This window comes from Salmo trutta, chromosome 27 (genome assembly GCF_901001165.1).
Source record: "Salmo trutta chromosome 27, fSalTru1.1, whole genome shotgun sequence".
NCBI classification, from domain to species: Eukaryota; Metazoa; Chordata; class Actinopteri; order Salmoniformes; family Salmonidae; genus Salmo; species Salmo trutta.
This window is the reverse complement of record NC_042983.1, coordinates 23,936,482-23,955,723: the sequence shown is the minus strand read 5'-3', so window position 1 is coordinate 23,955,723 and position 19,242 is coordinate 23,936,482. Positions and strand designations below refer to the sequence as shown.

Here is a 19,242-nt window from a genome sequence, read left to right as displayed (position 1 = left end):
AAAGAACTTTCTTCTGAAACTCATGTCTATTCTTGTTCTGAGAAATGAAGGCTATTCCATGCGAGAAATTGCCAAGAAACTGAAGATCTCATACAACGCTGTGTACTACTCCCTTCACAGAACAGCACGAACTGGCTCTAACCAGAATAGAAAGAGGAGTGGGAGGTCTCGGTGCACAACTGAGCAAGAGGACAAGTGCATTAGAGTGTCTAGTTTGAGAAACAGACGCCTCACAAGTCCTCAACTGGCAGCTTCATTAAATGGTACCCGCAAAACACCAGTCTCAATGTCACCAGTGAAGAGGCGACTCTGGGATGCTTGTCTTCTAGGCAGAGTTGCAAAGAAAAAGCCATATCTCAGACTGGCCAATAAAAATAAAAGATTAAGATGGGCAAAAGAACACAGACACTGGACAGAGCAACAATGCCTAGAAGGCCAGCATCCCAGAGTCGCCTCTTCACTGTTGACGTTGAGACTGGTGTTTTGCGGATACTATTTAATGAAGCTGCCAGGTGAGGATTTGTGAGACGTCTGTTTCTCAAACTAGCCACGCTAATGTTCTTGTCCTCTTGCTCAGTTGTGCACCGGGGGCTCCCACTCCTCTTTCTATTCTGGTTAGAGCCAGTTTGTGCTGTTCTGTGAAGGGAGTAGTACACAGCGTTGTACGAGATCTTCAGTTTCTTGGCAAGGAATAGCCTTCATTTCTCAGAACAAGAATAGACTGACGAGTTTCAGAAGAATGTTATTTGTTTCTGGCCATTATGAGCCAGTAATCGAACCCACAAATGCTGATGCTCCAGATACTCAACTAGTCTAAAGAAGGCCAGTTTTATTGCTTCTTTAATCATAACAGTTTTCAACTGTGCTAACATAATTGCAAAAGGGTTTTCTAATGATCGGTTAGCCTTTTAAAATGACAAACTTAGATTAGCTAACACAACATGCCGTTGGAACACAGGAGTGATGGTTGCTGATGATGGGCCTCTGTACGCCTATGTAGATATTCCATTAAAATCAGCCGTTTCCAGCTACAATAGTCATTTACAACATTAACAATGTCTACAATGTATTTCTGATCAATTTGATGTTATTCTAATGAACAAAAATAAGGAAATGTCTAAGTGACCCCAAACGTTTCAACAGTAGTGTATATGCATTTACACATTGTGAATATGCATACTCATTCTAATATTGGACATATGACATGACAAACTCATTTTTCCTATATTGATGACACTTTCATAAAGAGGTACATAATATTTATGATGGAAGAAATGTGTAAGAGTTTTGGTTTTATATTCATAGCAAATTACTATTTTTAGTAATGGGGAAAAAATATCCAAATATTGTAAATGAGAAGTGATTTTTCTAGCAATTTTCCAAGGGAAAGAGTGTACCCAATGAATGTGATTCTATATGTGGAGGCCACTGTGAAAAAATAAAATGGGCACAGAAATAAAGAAACTGTCTTGGTAGTGTTCTTACTTTGGCTCCACTCCATATATTGAGAAAAAGCCCTTGCCTTCTATGGACAAAACTCTATTTATCAGGCCACTTCCAGTCAAAGTAAATGAATGCTCTACACTGTGAGTTCATATAGTTTCATTGTGGTCAGCAACAAAGAAGAAAACAGCTTTATACAAGATATTTAAGTTGCACAATTCCTACATAGTTTTATTAACAAAAAGCAAGAAGACAGAAGCTCAACAAGAATCAAAAGCAAGTTTCAAATAATTGACAAGAGAGATCAGCCATTGTGTCAAATATTTATTATTTTAAAAGGTTTATTGATTAAATTCATGAAGGGAATAGTACATCTCTTTCTCCAGTGTACAGCAAACCACAGCTGATAAGTGTGTTTCAACCATAGCACACGAGGCATGTCAATACATGCACAATTGTGTGTGCAAATGTGTGTATGTTCTGTATATTGAATATAAACACACAACTATATTTATATACACATACATACACATAATGAATAGAAATCATACAGTCTGGAATTTGATCCCATTTCTCAACTGCTTGGCTTGCATCACCCAGATCTAAGGTTGTGGCACTGTCATGTTCCCCACCTCAATGGTTGTCTGGGTAGGGTCACGTAGAGATTTCCCAAACCCACATCATGGCCACCTCAGCCTACACCAGTTACCCTCAAGCAGAGGGAGAGGTATTCAGGGCCCGATGTGTGTAGGAAAGTGCTACGGTCAAGGTTCTCATTGCTCCATCACTAATACTCCCCCATAGCAGACCCTCAGGGAGGAGCCAGTCTCTCACCGCCAGCCTGCCACACACTCACAGTCAAGCAGAACACTGGACAGTAAGACTTCAGTTAAACAGGTAACCAGATAGTGACAAGTCCTAGATAAAAACATGATGAAACCACCAGGTATACACGTGTTAACAGTTCAGAACATTTTGCAAGCTCCTTGATAGCTTATGAATACTAAAATGCACGTCAGATACCTTATACATACCCCTTCAAACAGTGTTAAGTGCTGAACACACACAAGGCTAACCACAGTCAGCTATGGATAAGGATTACTGCACCGACTACAATAAACCTCCCATTTCTTGTCAACACCATCCTCCTGGCACAAACCAAATGCACCCTGCAGTGATAGTTATAATTAAAATGCACCACAAGTGGTGGAAGCTAAGGGGGTTGAATCCATAGCTGTGAGAGGTGCTGATATGAGGTGTTTGGTGCATGGGAGTAGAGGCCAGAGGCTGGAGTGTGGTTAGAGAGTGGTTCCTGGGCTCTCTCCCTGAGGGCTACCTGGGCCCCTACAGACCCTAACCCCAAATTACTACACCCAGTGGGTCTCTATGGCAACAATCCAATAAGGGGAGACACAGAGTTTCTAACTATTTCATTCACAACATATTGGCAGTATCATTGTTTTAAAAAAGTGGAAGATTTTTTTCTTCTTTTAAAAGCAAACTTAGCGCACAATAAGACTGCAGTGAGTGGTGATGGCAGAGCATTGCGTCCCAGCCAGGGCCATGGGAGTGGTTCACTGCTCTGAAAATCTCTCTAGAAACCGGTCGTTGGCTAGAGATTAAGGGGAAGAGGAGAAAAAGCTTGGCAAAAAAAGAGAACCAAAGATAAGGTAGAAGTCACCAGTTCTGTCCATTGGATTAGTTGCTAAAGGTTGCCTATCAATCATCATCCTCATGATTCTTTCCCATCAAGTCCAAAAACAAACTAGAAGTTCATAATGAGTTGGGATGAGCCATACAGGCGTCTGAAAAGTCCAAATAAAAAAAATGTACGAAGGTGTCCCCAGTAGAGATTTTTTACTTAGTCCCCCATTCCAACAACAGACCCCACCCCTCACCCCCAAAAAACAAAGAAAATCATCCAAAAAAAGTGAGTCCTCCACTTCAGGTGCAGAGTTTCACTTGACTCAATGTCCCGTGTGAAGTGGAATGAGAAGGACAAAATAGATACCGATGTAAGAATATATGCATATAGAAATCTGAGCATTATGGTCATCACTTGTCTGCTTGCAGATCCTTCAAGAAAGGAGGATCACTGTTAAATAGTGCTCATCTGCTGAATTCCAAATAAAACTGACTTCTAATAAAATCTGTACATTTATTTTTTTTCTTCATGATTTTTGTCCAAAAGGGGACTTTTTTCCCCATTGTATATTTATTAAATCTATCTTGTCTTAATTTAGATGCTTGGAGTCCCATCCCGTGTGTGTTCTCTGGAGCAGATGCTGCTGGACATTGTGAGTGGGTTTGAGTTCGCTAGCAGCACTTTTTCTTTCGTTTACTGTTCTTGGTGAGTTTGACCACGTCATTCTGTTGCTGCTGCTGCTGCTTGGCCTGCACCTCCTTCTTGGCTCGCAGCACTAGCTCTGTGATGCAGTTAAACATCTATGGGGAAAACACAAAAACAACATGGTGAACGCCATCAACTACAATTAAACATCTGTGGGGAAATCACAAAACAACACAATAAGGTAAACAATCAACTACATTGTTTTGGATGAGAGATTGTTTTATATTTCCCTCCAATGAAGCAACAACAACCTCACCTTCAAGCCTATGTTCCATCAACAATTCTAACCACTCATCTTTCCATGACTAATACTAGTAACGGCCAAGGACTTACCTCTTCAACATTGATGTTCTCTTTTGCACTCGTCTCAAAGAGGTTGATGCTCATCTGCTCTGCAAACTTCTGTGCGTCAGTCGTCTCCACCACCTTTGAGTTGGGATCGTCGTTCTTGTTTCCCACTAAGGGAGAATAGGAATAGAAAGACCTTTTTAGCGTTCTGCTCAACTGCATGTAGGATCCGTTCAAATCTGTTGCTTTTTTTCCCAGATTCCTCAGTTTCGTTTTCAGATTATTTTACGTTTTTCACTCTCAAAATTACACCTTTTTTTTTTATAGATAAACAAAATTGGATATTCTGTGTTCATGTTGATGCAATAAGTGATAGACAAATGTGTGCACCGCACACAGACAGGGACATTCCTATTCTGTTGCTTCATTATTTTCACGTCTTAAGAGAAACTTGTGCAAATTAATAAATGTTCTAATTAGTTAAAAGCATTCAATAAAAGTTCCCCAAAAAATAATATTGTTGAATTCCATTTTAATGTCTGGATTCCGCGATTCCGTCCGCAGCAAGGATTTCATACGGCCCTAAGCAAGGGTCCCTCCTGCAAAAACACTGCACTGAGTAAAGGTATTTGAAACATGTGGACTTGACTCACCTAATATTCGACACACGTCATCACAGTTCTGGTTGATTTCATGTAGCCATCGTTTCACATTCACAAAGGACTCGGCACTCGTGACATCATATACCACTATGACCCCATGTGTTCCTCTGTAGTATCTGGAGACAGAGACAGAAAGAGAGAGCAGTCAGCATGTTGACCTCAAGTCCAATAGGGGGAGCCCAACTTAGAGAACAGAGTCACATAATTACACAAACACACATGGCGATTTCAATCAATCCCAACTGATGTTAACAAAGTAAGGAGTATGATTGAAGACAAATGAGTCCAGGACTGCCCATGCTCACATTAAGTTGCAATGCTTCTTTATGATCCCATAGACTTAGACCTTTTCCTTTAAATGGCACAATATAAACAATTTATTTCCTTTTGTCATTCCTATAACAGCCAAAATGAACTGAAAGTGTATAACATATACACTCTGACTCCACATGCTGCTCAGAGTTCAATAATCCATATTAATTATAGCGTTCCTGAAAGGATGAGAGCAAGAAGGAGTGTCTCTGAGGCAGGGTGGGGCAACGGTCAGCAGGATAATGCTCACCACAGTTTTCCTTTGAAGACGAAAGAGTCCAGTGGACTATGACAAAGACTGATGTACAGGTAATTGCCAAAATAAAGGAAACACTTGAGTAAATGAGGGATAAAGTATATTGAAAGCAGGTACTTCCACTCAGGTGTGGTTCCTGAGTCCAGTCATCATGAAGTGCTTTGAGAGTCTAGACAAGGACCACATCACCTCCACCTTACCTGCCACCCTAGACCCACTTCACTTTGCTTACCGCCCCAATAGATCCACAGACAATGCAATCGCCACCACACTGCACACTGTCCTGTCCCATCTGGACAAGAGGCATACCTATGTAAGAATGCTGTTCATTGACTATAGCTCAGCATTCAACACCATAGTACCCTCAAAGCTCATCATCAAGCTCGAGGCCCTGGGTCTGAACACCACCCTGTGCAACTGGGTCCTGGACTTTCTGACGGGTCGCCCCCAGGTGGTGAAGGTGGGAAACAACACCTTTTCACTGATCCTCAACACTGGGGTCCAACAAGGGTACATGCTCAGCCCCCTCCGTCATTCCCTGTTCACCCATGACTTGCTGGCCAAGCACGCCTCCAACTCAATCATCAAGTTTGCAGACGACACAACAGTAGTAGGCTTGATTACCAACAACAATGAGGCAGCCTACAGGGAGGAGGCCAGGGCCCTGGGAGTGTGGTGCCAGGAAAATAACCTCTCACTCAACGTCAACAAAACTAAGAGGGAGCACCCCTTTATCCACAGATGGGACCGCAGTGGAGAAGGTGGAAAGCTTCAAGTTCCTCGGTGTACACATCATGGACAAACTGAAATGGTCCACCCACACAGACAGTGTGGTGAAGAAGGCGCAACAGCAACAGCACCTCTTCAACCTCAGGAGTCTAAAGAAATTTGGCTTAACACCGAAAACCCTCAAACTTTTACAGATGCACAATTGAGAGCATCCTGTCGGGCTGTATCACCACCTGGTACTGCAACGGCATAGCCCACAAACGCAAAGCTCTCCAGAGGGTGGTGCGGTCTGCCCAACGCATTACCGGGGGCAAACTTCCCACCCTCCTGGACACTTGCAGCACCCCTGATGTCACAGGAAGGCCAAAAAGATCATCAAGGACATCAACCACCCGAGCCACTGCCTGTTCACCCCGCTACCATCCAGAAGGCAAGGTCAGTACAGGTGCATCAAAGCTGGGACCGGGAGACTGAAAAACAGCTTCTCTCTCAAGGCCATCAGACTGCTAAACAGCCATCACTAGAACATCAGAGGCGGCTGCCTATAGACATAGATTAGGGATCACTGGCCACTTTAATAATGTTCCGTATCTAGCATTACTCATCCCATACGTATAAACTGCACTCCAAACTATTCTACGGTATCTTAGTCACTTTTAAATTGTGTTTACATATTGCATCACCCATTTCATATGTACAGTTGAAGTCGGTTAGAACATCTACTTTGTGCATGACACAAGTCATTTCTCCAACAATTATTTACAGACAGATTATTTAACTTAATCACAATTCTAGTGGGTCAGAAGTTTACATACACGATGTTGACTGTGCTTTAAAACAGCTTGGAAAATTTCAGAAAATTATGTAATGGATTTAGAAGCTTCCGATAGGCTAATTGATATAATTTGAGTCAATTGGAGGTGTACCTGTGAATGTATTTCAAGGCCTATCTTCAAACTCAGTGCCTCTTTGCTTGACATCATGGGAAAATCAAAAGAAATCAGCCAAGACCTCAGAAAAAAATTGTAGACCTCCACAAGTCTGGTTCATCCTTGGGAGCAATTTCCAAATGCCTGAAGGTACCATGTTCATCTGTACAAACAATAGTACGCAAGTATAAACACCATGGGACCACGCAGCCATCATACCGCTCAGGAAGGAGACACGTTCTGTCTTCTAGAGATGAACGTACTTTGGTGCGAAAAGTGCAAATCAATCCCAGAACAGAAGCAAAGGACCTTGTGAAGATGCTGGAGGAAACGGGTACAAAAGTATCTATATCCATAGTAAAACAAGTCCTATATCGACATAACCTGAAAGGCCGCTCAGCTAGGAAGAAGCCACTGCTCCAAAACCGCCATAAAAAAGCAAGACTACGATCATATTTTTTTGAGAAATATCCTCTGGTCTGATGAAAACAAAATAGAACTGTTTGGCCATAATGACCATCGTTATGTTTGGAGAAAAAAGGGGGAGGCTTGCAAGCCGAAGAACACCATCCCAACCATGAAGCACAGGGGTGGCAGTATCATGTTGTGGGGGTGCTTTGCTGCAGGAGGTGCACTTCACAAAATAGATGGCATCATGAGGAAAGAAAATTGTGTATATATTGAAGCAACATTGCAAGACATCAGTCAGGAAGTTAAAGCTTGGTCGCAAATGGGTCTTCCAAATGGACAATGACCCCAAGCATACTTCCAAAGTTATGGCTTAAGGACAACAAAGTCAAGGTATTGGAGTGGCCATCACAAAGCCCTGACCTCAATCCTATAGAGAATTTGTGGGCAGAACTGAAAAAGTGTGTGCGAGCAAGGAGACCTGCAAACCTGACTCAGTTACACCAGCTCTGTCAGGAGGAATGGGCCAAAATTCACCCAACTTATTGTGGAAAGCCTGTGGAAGGCTACCTAAAACATTTGACCCAAGTTAAACAATTTTAAAGGCAATCCTACCAAATACTAATTGAGTGTATGTAAACTTCTGACCCACTGGGAATGTGATGAAAGAAATAAAAGCTGAAATAAATCATTCTCTCTACTATTATTCTGACATTTCACATTCTTAAAATAAAGTGGTGATCCTAACTGACCTAAGACATGGAATTTTTATTAGGATTAAATGTCAGGAATTGTGAAAAACTGAGTTTAAATGTATTTGGCTAAGGTGTATGAAACTTCCGACTTCAACTGTATGTATGCATATATATATTCTTAATCCATTCCTTACTTAGATTTACGTGTATTTTGGGTATATGTTGTGAGATTGTGAGATAATACTGCACTTTCAGAACTAGAAGCACAAGCATTTCGCTCCACCCGCAATAACATCTGCTAAACACGTGTATGTGACCAATAAATTGTAATTTTATTTTAGTTAATTAAGCAATTAACATCCCATCATGCTTAGTCATGTATAAAAATGCCCAGTTGCCCATTATTTTGGCTACCATGGCTAGAAGAGATCTCAGTGACTTTGAAAGAGGTGTCTCAAAGGAGCACAGGGGGTTTAAAGTGTGTGTGTGTCGTCTCACTCACCAGATCTCAACCCAATTGAACACTTCTGGGAGATGCTGGTGCCTGAGACAGCGTCTTTCACCACCATAAGCAACAAAACACCAGATTAAGCAATTTCTCGTGGGAGTATGGTGTCACATCCCTCCAATAGAATTCCAGACATTTAAAATCTATGCCAAGACGCAATGAAGATGTTCTGGTGGGTCGTGGTGGCCCAACGTCCTTTATTTTGGCAGTTACCTGTATATAGGCTATACTATAGGCTATACAGAGCTGGAAGTAGAGGACAGCCACAGTATTCATGAACCCCCCCCCAAAAAATTGTCTGAATAAGTTTGACTAGGACCCAAAATGAGGGTGCATCCCCAATCTGACTGCACCACACACACAAAAAGCACAATAGGCCTTTCAAAGGGGCGGGTGGGGTGGTGTGTGTGTGTTTGTGTGAGACATTGTAATGGCCTGTCACACACAGCCCTGGAGTAATGGGGCAGTCAGCGGGGGTGTTCTGCACAGATGAATGGAGAACCACAAACACACAGTGAGCACTGGAGCCAGACTCCCAGTCCCTCCCCACACACACACACAGCTGTCCACAAAGACACACAGACAAACATATGGCAGCTACTGGACTGTGACTGACAGAAGGACATATGGCAAAATACACCCTGGGTGGGCTGACCATTTACCTTATGGAGGTGGGGTTTCCCACTCCAGCACGCAGGGCTCTGTGAGCCATCTCTATCCTGAAATTCACTTAGACCTAATGAGGCACCATGCCACTCTACTTCTCCACAATTAACAATCAGCAAAAACAACCCAGCAGTAGCACTCTGCACCTCCCTCCTCACACAGCCAGGCTCCCTCAGCTCAGTAGCAAACACACACTGAATCCATGCTGTAGACTTGTAGAGGTTTTCAGCTCTGTTTCTGAGGAGAAATTGACAAATTTCCCAGGGGGCTTGGGAAACATGCAGAGGTTCAAATGCCTCTCTTTCTCAACACCTTTGTCAGTTCCTCACTGTTGTTATTGTAAATTGAGTGAATGGCCAAAGCGGCGAGGTTTTTACTGTCTCCACTCTGTCATAGTCACAGGTCATCAAAGCCAAACAGTGTCAAAGTACTGTACCGTCCGTCAAAGTCCAAAAGGAGTGAATGTTTGTTTATATGCTGTCCTATCCATGACAAACAGAGCAGTGTGAGTCAGACGGTGGTTAGGTCATTCTCACTAGCTCACAGACCTTCACCCTCCCCTCCTGAGTGACGGCATTCTTGTTCAGGAACACTAACTGCTCATTACTACACATATTTCTCATGACAGAGAGGAGAAAGGCTGGGCCACTCTCTCATCCACTCCAGCTTAGGAAGCACTCGCTTGAGAGAAAATACCTGCCATAGTAAAAAATAAACAAAAAATAATATGAATTCAGAGAGGAATGTCTTCCAATTCGGTCATTGTTAGTTATTTGTGCCACAATTTAAAAAAAGGCAATGACCATATTCCACTTGCCAATTTTTTTATTTATCTAATAGCCAGAGCAATACCTGTGTCCCCAAAAAAACAGGCTCCACACAAGTAATCATCTGTCAAACATGGAGCCGAAATACACAACGGACAGAAAATGAGAAACATGTGGACAATGGAGGCAAGCACAAGAAAATGTAAAAAAAGGAAGAAAATAAATTGCATTGGCACCAATTCTGCAATAGAAATAGAAACAAGGTGAAGAAAATCCATGGGGATGACACCCAAGTGAGAGAGCCATCGAGCTCCAACCTTCACAGTCCTATAATTCTGGGACTAAAAACCGTCTGTTACTAAAATGTGTAATTAAGGTCTGTGGGAAATCCCATCGGATTCCAAAAGGAGCATGGAAATGATTCTAGTCTTTGAGAAGTACTTGCTCAAACTATCATAAAAGTTGGCCTCGTAAAAAAATACTGCAGCTCTCCATGTGTGTGTGTGTGTTATTGTGCGTGTGTGTTATTCATCCCTGCCTGTACTCACGTGGAGGTGATGGTGCGGAAGCGCTCCTGTCCTGCCGTATCCCAGATCTGCAGCTTCACCTTCTCCCCATTGATCTCCACTGTCCGGATCTTGAAGTCCACTCCAATCGTGGTGATGTAGCTACCTGCAAACAACAACAACAAGTTATGAGACCCAGTGCCTGATTTTGCAAGGCAAATACTCACTTTACGTAGTGTGGGTTGGACAGTTGTTCAAATACAACAGAACAAACAACTTATAACCTGCTAGATTTACTCTTACCTGAAAATGTGTTGTCTGCAAAGCGCAGGAGGAGACTGCTCTTCCCCACTCCTGAAATGAAGAGAAAATGACAGGTTCAGAGTCAGATTAAAAAGGCTTACAACTCAGTACATTTGATATCTTACCACCCTTTAATTATGACATTTAGGCTACACAGAGGTTTCATGAGTAAGATAATTTGAAGGAAGATGTAGATTTATCTGACTTCGAGTTATGTTTTGTAAACATATTCTTGCCACCAAAGAGTCATCAGATTTCCATAGCTCTGTTTTTCTCTGACCATGAAAGAGCCAGGAGGAATAACAGAGGACCATAACTACCTAAAACTAGGCTGGTGTGTTCCTGACCTCTGTGGTATACCGTATAGGTACACTATATATACACAAAAGTATGTGGACATCCCTTCAAGTTAGTGACTTTTTCTGCTATTTCAGCCACACCCGTTGCTGACAGGTGTATAAAATCAAGCACACCGCCATGCAATCTCCATAGACAAACATTGGCAGTAGAATGGCTTTCATGAAGAGCTCAGTTACTTTCAAAGTGGCACCATCATAGGATGCCACCTCTCCAACAAGTCAGTTCATCACATTTCTGCCCTGCTAGAGCTGCCCTGATCAACCGTAAATGCATATAACCATAAACGTTTAGGAGCAACAACAGCTCAGCCGCGAAATGGTTGGCCACACAAGCTCACAGAACGGGACCGACGAGCGCTAAAGCACGTAGCAAATATTTTTTTATATTGTCTGTCCTCAGTGTGCAACACTCACTACCGAGCTCCAAACTGCCCCTGGAAGCAACATCAGCACAATAACTGCTCGTCGCAAGCTTCATGAAATGGATTTCCATGGCTGAGCAGCTGCACACAAGCCTAAGATCACCATGCGCAATACCAAGCATCGGCTGGAGTGGTGTAAAGCTTCCCGCCATTGGACTCTTGAGCCGTGGAAACGCCTTCTCTGGAGTGATGATTTACGCTTCACCATCTGGCAGTCCGACGGAAGAATCTGGGTTTGGTGCATGACAGGAGAACGCTACCTGCCCGAGTGCCAACTGTAAAGTTTGGTGGAGGAGGAAATAATCATGTGGGGCTGTTGTTCATGTTTAGGGCTAGGCCCCTTAGTTCCAGTGAAGGGAAATCTTAACGCTACAGCATACAATGACATACTAGACAATTTTGTGCTTCCAACTTTGTGGCAACAGTTTGGGGAAGGACCTGTTTCAGCATGACAATGCCCTCGTGCACAAAGCGAGGTCCATACAGAAATGGTTTGTCGAGATCAGTGTGGAAGAACTTGACTGGCCTGCTCAGAGCCCTGACCTCAACTCCATCAAACATCTTTGGGATGAATTGAACGCCAATGGCGAGCCAGGCCTAATTGCCCAACATCAGTGCCCGACCTCACTAATGCTCAAGGCTGAACGGAAATAAGTCCCTGCAGCAATGTTCCAACATCTAGTGGAAAGCCTTCCCAGAAGAGTGGAGGTTTTTACAGCAGCAAAGGGGGGACCAACTCCATATTAATGCCCATGATTTCTGAATGAGATGTTTGACAAGGTGTCCACATACTTTTGGTCATGTAGTGTTTATTAGCACAGTCAGTCAGCCAGGCCTTGACAGCATGCACTCAGACAAATACATGCCATCTTGTCCATGTATAAAAGACAGTGACAGCTGAACTCTGCATAACCTTTAGTACATTTAAGATCACAATAAGATAGAGGTGATGGTGTGCAAAAAATTATGCTGGTACAATTCATAACATCCCGTGTTGCAAATTACTTTGTACTTTGTGCACCAATCAGTAATAAGATGACACTTTCAGCGAATTCCCCAAGAGGCACAGACAGGCGGCTAGCCAACTGTCAGATGAGGAGTTGGCCAAAATGTCAGAGCTGAACTGTGAGTCCAGGCAGAGGTACTAACAGCTCAGATCAGTTGCTAGCTAAAGGTAATGTGATCATGCCTAGCTGCGGTTGATTGGTCCTGAGTTAACAGCCCATCAGAAAACAAATCCCTCTGATCATTCACTGAGTCTTGTTGTTCACCTTCACCAGACAGCATTACTTGCAGCTACAAGAAACAGATAGTGTTCTTTCTGTGGGTAACAACACTTACATCTGTCAGGCCACTAACAACCACATCACCATATCATTGCTACCTTTTAATTAGGCTCTGTCGTAAGCCAGGAAAATCCATCTTTGTTTTGAATGATGGAACTGGACAGTCCAGTAGTCAGTCTTGTTAACAGTGAATGATATCAATGACTGGGTGAGTCGAGGGTAAACCTGTAGAATCTCTGGTACCTGGCAGGTCCATTACCCATCTCTGGTCTAACTGGTAAAACAGCCCTCAGTGATACCTGGAGGACTATTATCAGTGCAGCCCGGTCTGTGAAGGAGTACCTAGCTGTCATATAGGAACATGTGGTCAAGATATAGTCCCTGAATGTGTCTAGGATGATAAGCAAAAGCACAAGTTACAAAATACAGTATGTCATTCAAAATCATCAATACTGTATTTAAACTAGTTAACAAATGTGAGGCACAGTAGCCTGGGTGACAGTTGGTTTCTGCTTCGTTGTTGTCATGCAAAACTTGACCTCTGTCAGTCCAAATAATAGTTTTCCTTGACCAATTAACTGTAGAGGGACCATGAGGTGCAGAAGGGACCCTTGATCTGAGCTCCTAAACTCTGTGTGTCAGATCGATCTCAGCAACAATTGCATGTGTAAGTGTGACAGGGGAGGGGACAAGACTTGCATTTGAGCATTGGTTTACATTTTCTCTGAATCTCATAACAGCGGTGCTAAAACTGGTACCAGACTGCAGCTGAGGGGACACAGGCCCCTGTGTGTCTTTGGTACTAAGGGGACTGCTTTCTTTCCCACTATTGTGATCAGCTAGCTGACAGGGTAGTGCCAGGACCGGGAGTGTCAATGGATCTTTCGTAACAAAGGGATTGTGGAGTTGTCAATGTGGATTTATGTTTTCACCTGAATGCAACAGTCTTTAAAAAATATTATGAGTCGGAGGTAGAAAAAAACAGCACATCAAATCAAATGTATTTATATAGCCCTTCTTACATCAGCTGATATCTCAAAGTGCAGGTGTAGAAGCACGGTGGCTAGGAAAACTCCCTAGAAAGGCCAAAACCTAGGAAGAAACCTAGAGAGGAACCAGGCTATGAGGGGTGGCCAGTCCTCTTCTGGCTGTGCCGGTGGAGATTATAACAGAACATGGCCAAGATGTTCAAATGTTCATAATTGACCAGCATGGTCAAATAATAATAATCATAGTTGTCGAGGGTGCAACAAGTCAGCACCTCAAGAGTAAATGTCAGTTGGCTTTTCATAGCCGATCATTGAGAGTATCTCTACCGCTCCTGCTGTCTCTAGAGAGTTGAAAACAGCAGGTCTGGGACAGGTAGCACGTGATGTGGTAGTATTGTTCTTAGCTAATATACCTCATATACACTGGACTTCTGGCATTTAGTTGGATCTTGATAGTATGAATGTTAAATTACTGCCTCATTTGTCTACTAGGCCCTAACCAGGGAGCATCTAGAAATCATTCAAGCCAAGGTTATTGTAAACAACTCTGCACTTCACATTTTAATATGCAATTACAAACATAATACTGAAAAAAAAAAATATATATATATATATATATATATATATTTTTTTACATCTACACTGACAAGCCACCTAGCTAGTTGACACAGCAGGATAACGGTTGGTTAACAACTTCAATGGAGCCGCTAGCTACTGGGATAAAATAAAAACACTTGCCAGTAAGTATCTAACATTAGCTGACTAGCGAACTGTACTGTTGCTATAACTAATAATCTAATAGCACTTTGCTAGCTTTACGAAATAATGTAAACATTTGGTTACAATGTACACACTTGGAACACCATAATACTTGGGTAGTCAAGTATCCCGCTAAATAACATTCTTAGAATGGGTGGAATTCGTCCCAGTATAGACGCTAATACACTATCGTGCAGCGAGCGATATCCGGCCTGATCGGTTGACATGTCCAGCCTGCGATACACAACCTCCGCCCTAGTCACCGCTCTTTCCCATTGCTCGAAAATATTGGATGTGGACTTCTAAAACGAAGACGTCAACTTAAAACTGAGTCCAAAACCACGTTATGAACCTCGACCTACATTTCTGCGACTCGTCGTCTAAAAACCTGGAAAGGCCCATTTCCCGTCACACATCCCCGGTATTCGCTTACCACTGTCACCGATGATGAGCAGCTTGAAGAGGTAATCGTAGTCCCTGGCCATGCCGGTAGTTGGTGGGTCACCCCGCCTTTTACTGTTACTTTGGTCTTCCTCTCGACTTGCTGTCTGTACCCTTGGCTTGTAATTCACCAACCCTACCCCCGATATGAATGAGTGATTACTCCCGATGCCCAATTGCTAGCCCCGGAGCCGGCGGCCTTTTTATCGGGTATTCGCGGTGTCAGCAATCCTCTCCCTCTGCTGCAAATAGCCGGAAACTCCGCTTCCTTCTCTGGTTGTTACTGCACAGTGTTGTGCACCCAACCCTACGCGAACCGTGCTCACTGCGCAGACGCACGACAAAGTGAGACCACTAATCCATTTGGGCCCATTGATTCTAGCCACCATGCAGGGAGCTGTTGAAAGTTTGCACCTTTCCATTTGTTCGTAAATAATTCTACACCTTTGACCTAGACAGATTGGATTCGGAGCAACACAATCGCTAAAACGCACCACATCCAGTCTCATGTGTATCCAAGTCATAGGCAGCAGTTTTTCACTCATTTAACTAAGGGATACTTCTCTGAATTTACAGGGGACATATGACTTACTAGCTACATTTCCAATTTGTGTAACTTGTGTTGTATACTTGTGAATGCAATTAGATAAAGATAATGAGTGACGTTCACAAGGTGGCAAAAAGTCTGAGTTAATTCAGACAGTCAAAACCATTATCAAATCAAGGTCTTTATTTGATTTCTTTTTACAACCGTATAATTGTTTAGAATATCAACTTTATCATAAAGATAACAGGCTGTGTTCCCCACACACACAAAAGCAGAGGTATAAAACCCAGAGGATAAGCAATGGGAGAAATGTAATTGCTGCTTTGTTACACTAGTATCAGTGATGCTCTAAATAAATTCAATAAAATAAGAGGGACATTGAATACACATTTAAAATGTCAAAGGAATTGGCACAAATTACTTTCTTTATGCAGTGAGCTCACTCAGGAAATTTAACTGCACTTAGTGAGATGAAACAAATGTTCTAACTGTATGTTTAGAGCCACTAAAACATCAAAATTAAATAATTGTCCAAAGATGGGGATTATGAAGGTAAGTGAGTAAATTCATATTTTTCCATGGATAACATGGAGTTAATGGGGATGTATGTGTGTGTGAGGGTTCTCTCCGTAGATGTATATATTTGTAAGACGTAACAGCAGAGTTCTTCTTGATTGCTGTTGAGGTCTTTTCTGAGTACATGAGCAACAGTATGGATTTGTCAAGCTGTGTTCAGTCCTGCCCATCACGTGAGGATGGTGTCGTCAATCTCTTCGTTAGAGTCTGGAAGGCTGGAGATCTTCCTCAGGGAGCGGCGGTGACAGTCAGACAGCAGGTCATTACTTGCGGAGTCAAGGATGGCACTAACGCTCTGAAAGACAAACATAACATTACAGAGTGAGAGAGATTTGCATATTATTGGATAAGTACACCAAATGCACAACTTAAATCCATCATTGTCCTCTTTATAATGAGTATTGAGACTATGTCGATGTTCATTTGTGTGTGTCACTGACCTGCATGGTCTGCTCTCCCTGGCGCAGTCGGAGCAGGCTAACGATGGTGTGTTCGCTCTGGGCTCTGACGCTGGTGTTCTTGTCCTTGGTGTTGTCCAGCAGGCTCTTCAGCAGAGGCTTGATGAGGGTGGGCTCCAGGGAGGGCGTGGCCTTGTCCTTAAACACCCACCACAGCACCCGCTCTGACACCAGCCTGATGTCACTGGACTGGTTCTGGAGACACTGCAGGGGAAATGACAGGAGGTTACTGACAAATCCTCAGAGGAGCACTGTCATAGTGTTCTTATTTCTTACAGATAATGTCCATATTCATGCTCGATTGGCGAAACATTATTTTTGTAAATGGGGGAAAAAAAGTGACATAAAAGAGAAAGTACCCCCCTGCCTCACCTTGACAAACTGTGTGATAATGCGCTGTGATGAGCCACTTGCTCCCTCGGTTCTGAGATGATGTCTCATCAGGTAGCCCATGGCTCGGATCCCACTGGTGGCTATGGGGATCTTGAGGAGACAGCAGGACAGGGCACAGTGTTTAGTCAGAGAGGGTAAAGACAGGGGAAGAGAGTGCTTGGAAAGCAAATCCTTCCATGGTCTGGTTGAACAGGATGAATAAACTAAAGGGATCTACCCTGTCTGCAGTGGCATTGGCAAGGATGGCCTCCATCACAGTTGAACTGTAGTCCTCCACACACAGCTGCTCAGGGGCAGACTTGACTGCGATGGCCAGGGCCATACTGCGACCATGACGCACCATCCAGTCCACGCCTGATATGTCAGCTAGGAGAAGAGAGGGCACTGTTTAGTACAAACATGAATGTCTTTCCTTACTACTTTACCATTTTGATAGAGGTAGCCCTTTACACTCGTACCTGTATATGGGTTCAAAATGGCAGATTTTACCATTAATAAGCACCTAAATTGGAACGCAGTGGCTGTACAGTAACATGCTATAAATTAGTCTTGGGCGATATACCATTTATACTGTATACCGGGGGGTATTTTGAAATACCAACGGTATAATTTTCAATACTGTAAAAAAATATATTATTTTTGGGGGGCTGCAATTATAAGGAATCTAAGATGAGTCAAATAAATTATATCCTGCTCAGGGCTCCAGCATTTGGTTTGCTAAGTGGCTAGCTTTTTGGTTACAACAGAGACATTCCCTCCTGAAACCCTGGGTAGTGTTAGGGAGAGTATGGTGTGACAGTAAATTCCTACCCAGGACGTGCTGAAGCAACACACTTCTCAGCTCCTCTTCAGACAGGAAGGCACACAGCTCTCCTACACACCCTGCTGAGGACATGCGTGTAGCATCCTACACACACACACACACACACACACACAGTTAGACCGACATGAGTCTACTTAAAGATGCACCTGGTTTTTAAAATTCTAATAGTTCGCCTAATTTCAGTTTGTGACAAAACAAGCAAAAACACTGAAATATATATTCCATAACCAAAAATATTGTATTTTCAGCAGTTTGAAGCCGGTGTACAAAACCGAAAGTAAAAGAAGCAAAAATGAAACTTGAAAACGGGAAGAATAAAAAGTGCACATAGAACAGATCTACCGCTTCTTAGACTTGCTTTCAATGAGAATGACAGATCTATAACACACATTTCTATGTGAATTTGGTCAGGTCGCCCAAAAAGTTACATATTGCAGCTTTAAGGCTTTCATACACACATGCTGACAAGGAGGCCCAAAACCACTTTTCATAAAGCCACATCCTGCCTAGACTGACGGAAGTCAAGTCTGATCAGAGCTAAAATGTAACATTGCACTCAAAAAGAGTGTCACTGAAACTTGGATCTGAATGTGTCCTTATACGAGGTTCAGTATTGCAGGTAAAATATATATTTAGCTAGCAAGATAAAACTGATATTGTTTTGCACTCAATTCTAACAATTACCACTAACGGAGACAAGGGGGGATTCAGTAGTCTGCCTTTAAAAAAAATCTGTTGCATTCATACGTGCTGTAGTCAGTGTATCTGCACGAAGATATACCAGACATGGAAGAGGAAGTGAGACACCCCATTCGCTGCTTTTGTTTGGTTCAATGAAAGTCAAGGAACTAGTGTAAGCTTCAAAACTATTGGGCCAGTGACACTGTTGTTGTTTTGGCTCTGTATGCCAGCACTTTGGATTTTAAATTATACATTGACTATAAGGTTCATGTGCAGACTGCCAGCTTTAACTTCAAGGTATTTTCATCCATATCGGTTGAAGCATTTAGAAATTACAGCACTTTTTGTATATAGTCCCCCATTATAGGGGACCAAAAGTATTGGCACAAATTCACTTATACGTGTATTAAAGTAGTCAAAAGTTTAGTATTTGGTCCCATATTCCTAGCGCGCAATGATTACATCAAGTTTGTGACTCTACAAACTTGTTGGATGCATTTCCTGTTTGTTTTGGTTGTGTTTCATATTTTGTGCCCAATAGAAATGGTAAATAATGTAGTGTGTCATTTGAGTTACTTTAATTATAAATAAGAATAATGTTTCTAAACACTTCTGCATTAGTGCGGATGCTACCATGATTATGGATAGTCCTGAATGAATTATGAATAATGATGAGTGAGAAAGTT

General features: G+C 42.6%; 2 protein-coding genes across 2 annotated transcripts in view; both read right to left on the bottom strand.

Moving 5' to 3' along the window:
- Positions 1–1,752: 1,752 nt before the first annotated feature.
- On the bottom strand, positions 1,753–15,374 carry LOC115164655 (ras-related protein Rab-35). Its single transcript, XM_029717359.1, has 6 exons — positions 15,071–15,374; positions 10,823–10,873; positions 10,562–10,685; positions 4,735–4,859; positions 4,127–4,251; positions 1,753–3,888 (listed from the first exon to the last, which is right to left on the bottom strand). Exons 1-6 carry the CDS (start codon positions 15,120–15,122, stop codon positions 3,760–3,762), a joined length of 606 nt encoding a protein of 201 aa, XP_029573219.1. The 5' UTR covers positions 15,123–15,374; the 3' UTR covers positions 1,753–3,759.
- A 416-nt stretch (positions 15,375–15,790) lies between these two features.
- The window catches only part of LOC115164654 (eIF-2-alpha kinase activator GCN1), a 34,709-nt gene continuing 31,257 nt past the window's right edge, over positions 15,791–19,242 (bottom strand). Inside the window, exons 53-57 of the mRNA XM_029717358.1 lie at positions 17,863–17,959; positions 17,270–17,418; positions 17,032–17,142; positions 16,642–16,863; positions 15,791–16,496 (exon numbers count right to left, since the gene is read on the bottom strand). Coding sequence (XP_029573218.1) covers positions 16,371–16,496; positions 16,642–16,863; positions 17,032–17,142; positions 17,270–17,418; positions 17,863–17,959 — 705 coding nt within the window. The 3' untranslated portion in view covers positions 15,791–16,370. The remainder of the gene's footprint in view (positions 16,497–16,641; positions 16,864–17,031; positions 17,143–17,269; positions 17,419–17,862; positions 17,960–19,242) is intronic.

Excerpts from the sequence above, each read along its gene's own strand:
- LOC115164655 (XM_029717359.1), bottom strand. The coding sequence starts at position 15,122 with ATGGCCAGGGACTACGATTACCTCTTCAAGCTGCTCATCATCGGTGAC. Across the intron at positions 10,686-10,822 it reads TGCAGACAACACATTTTCAG|GTAGCTACATCACCACGATT; the intron begins GTAAGAGTAAAT and ends TGTTGTTTGCAG. Across the intron at positions 4,252-4,734 it reads TGACGTGTGTCGAATATTAG|TGGGAAACAAGAACGACGAT; the intron begins GTGAGTCAAGTC and ends ATTCTCCCTTAG.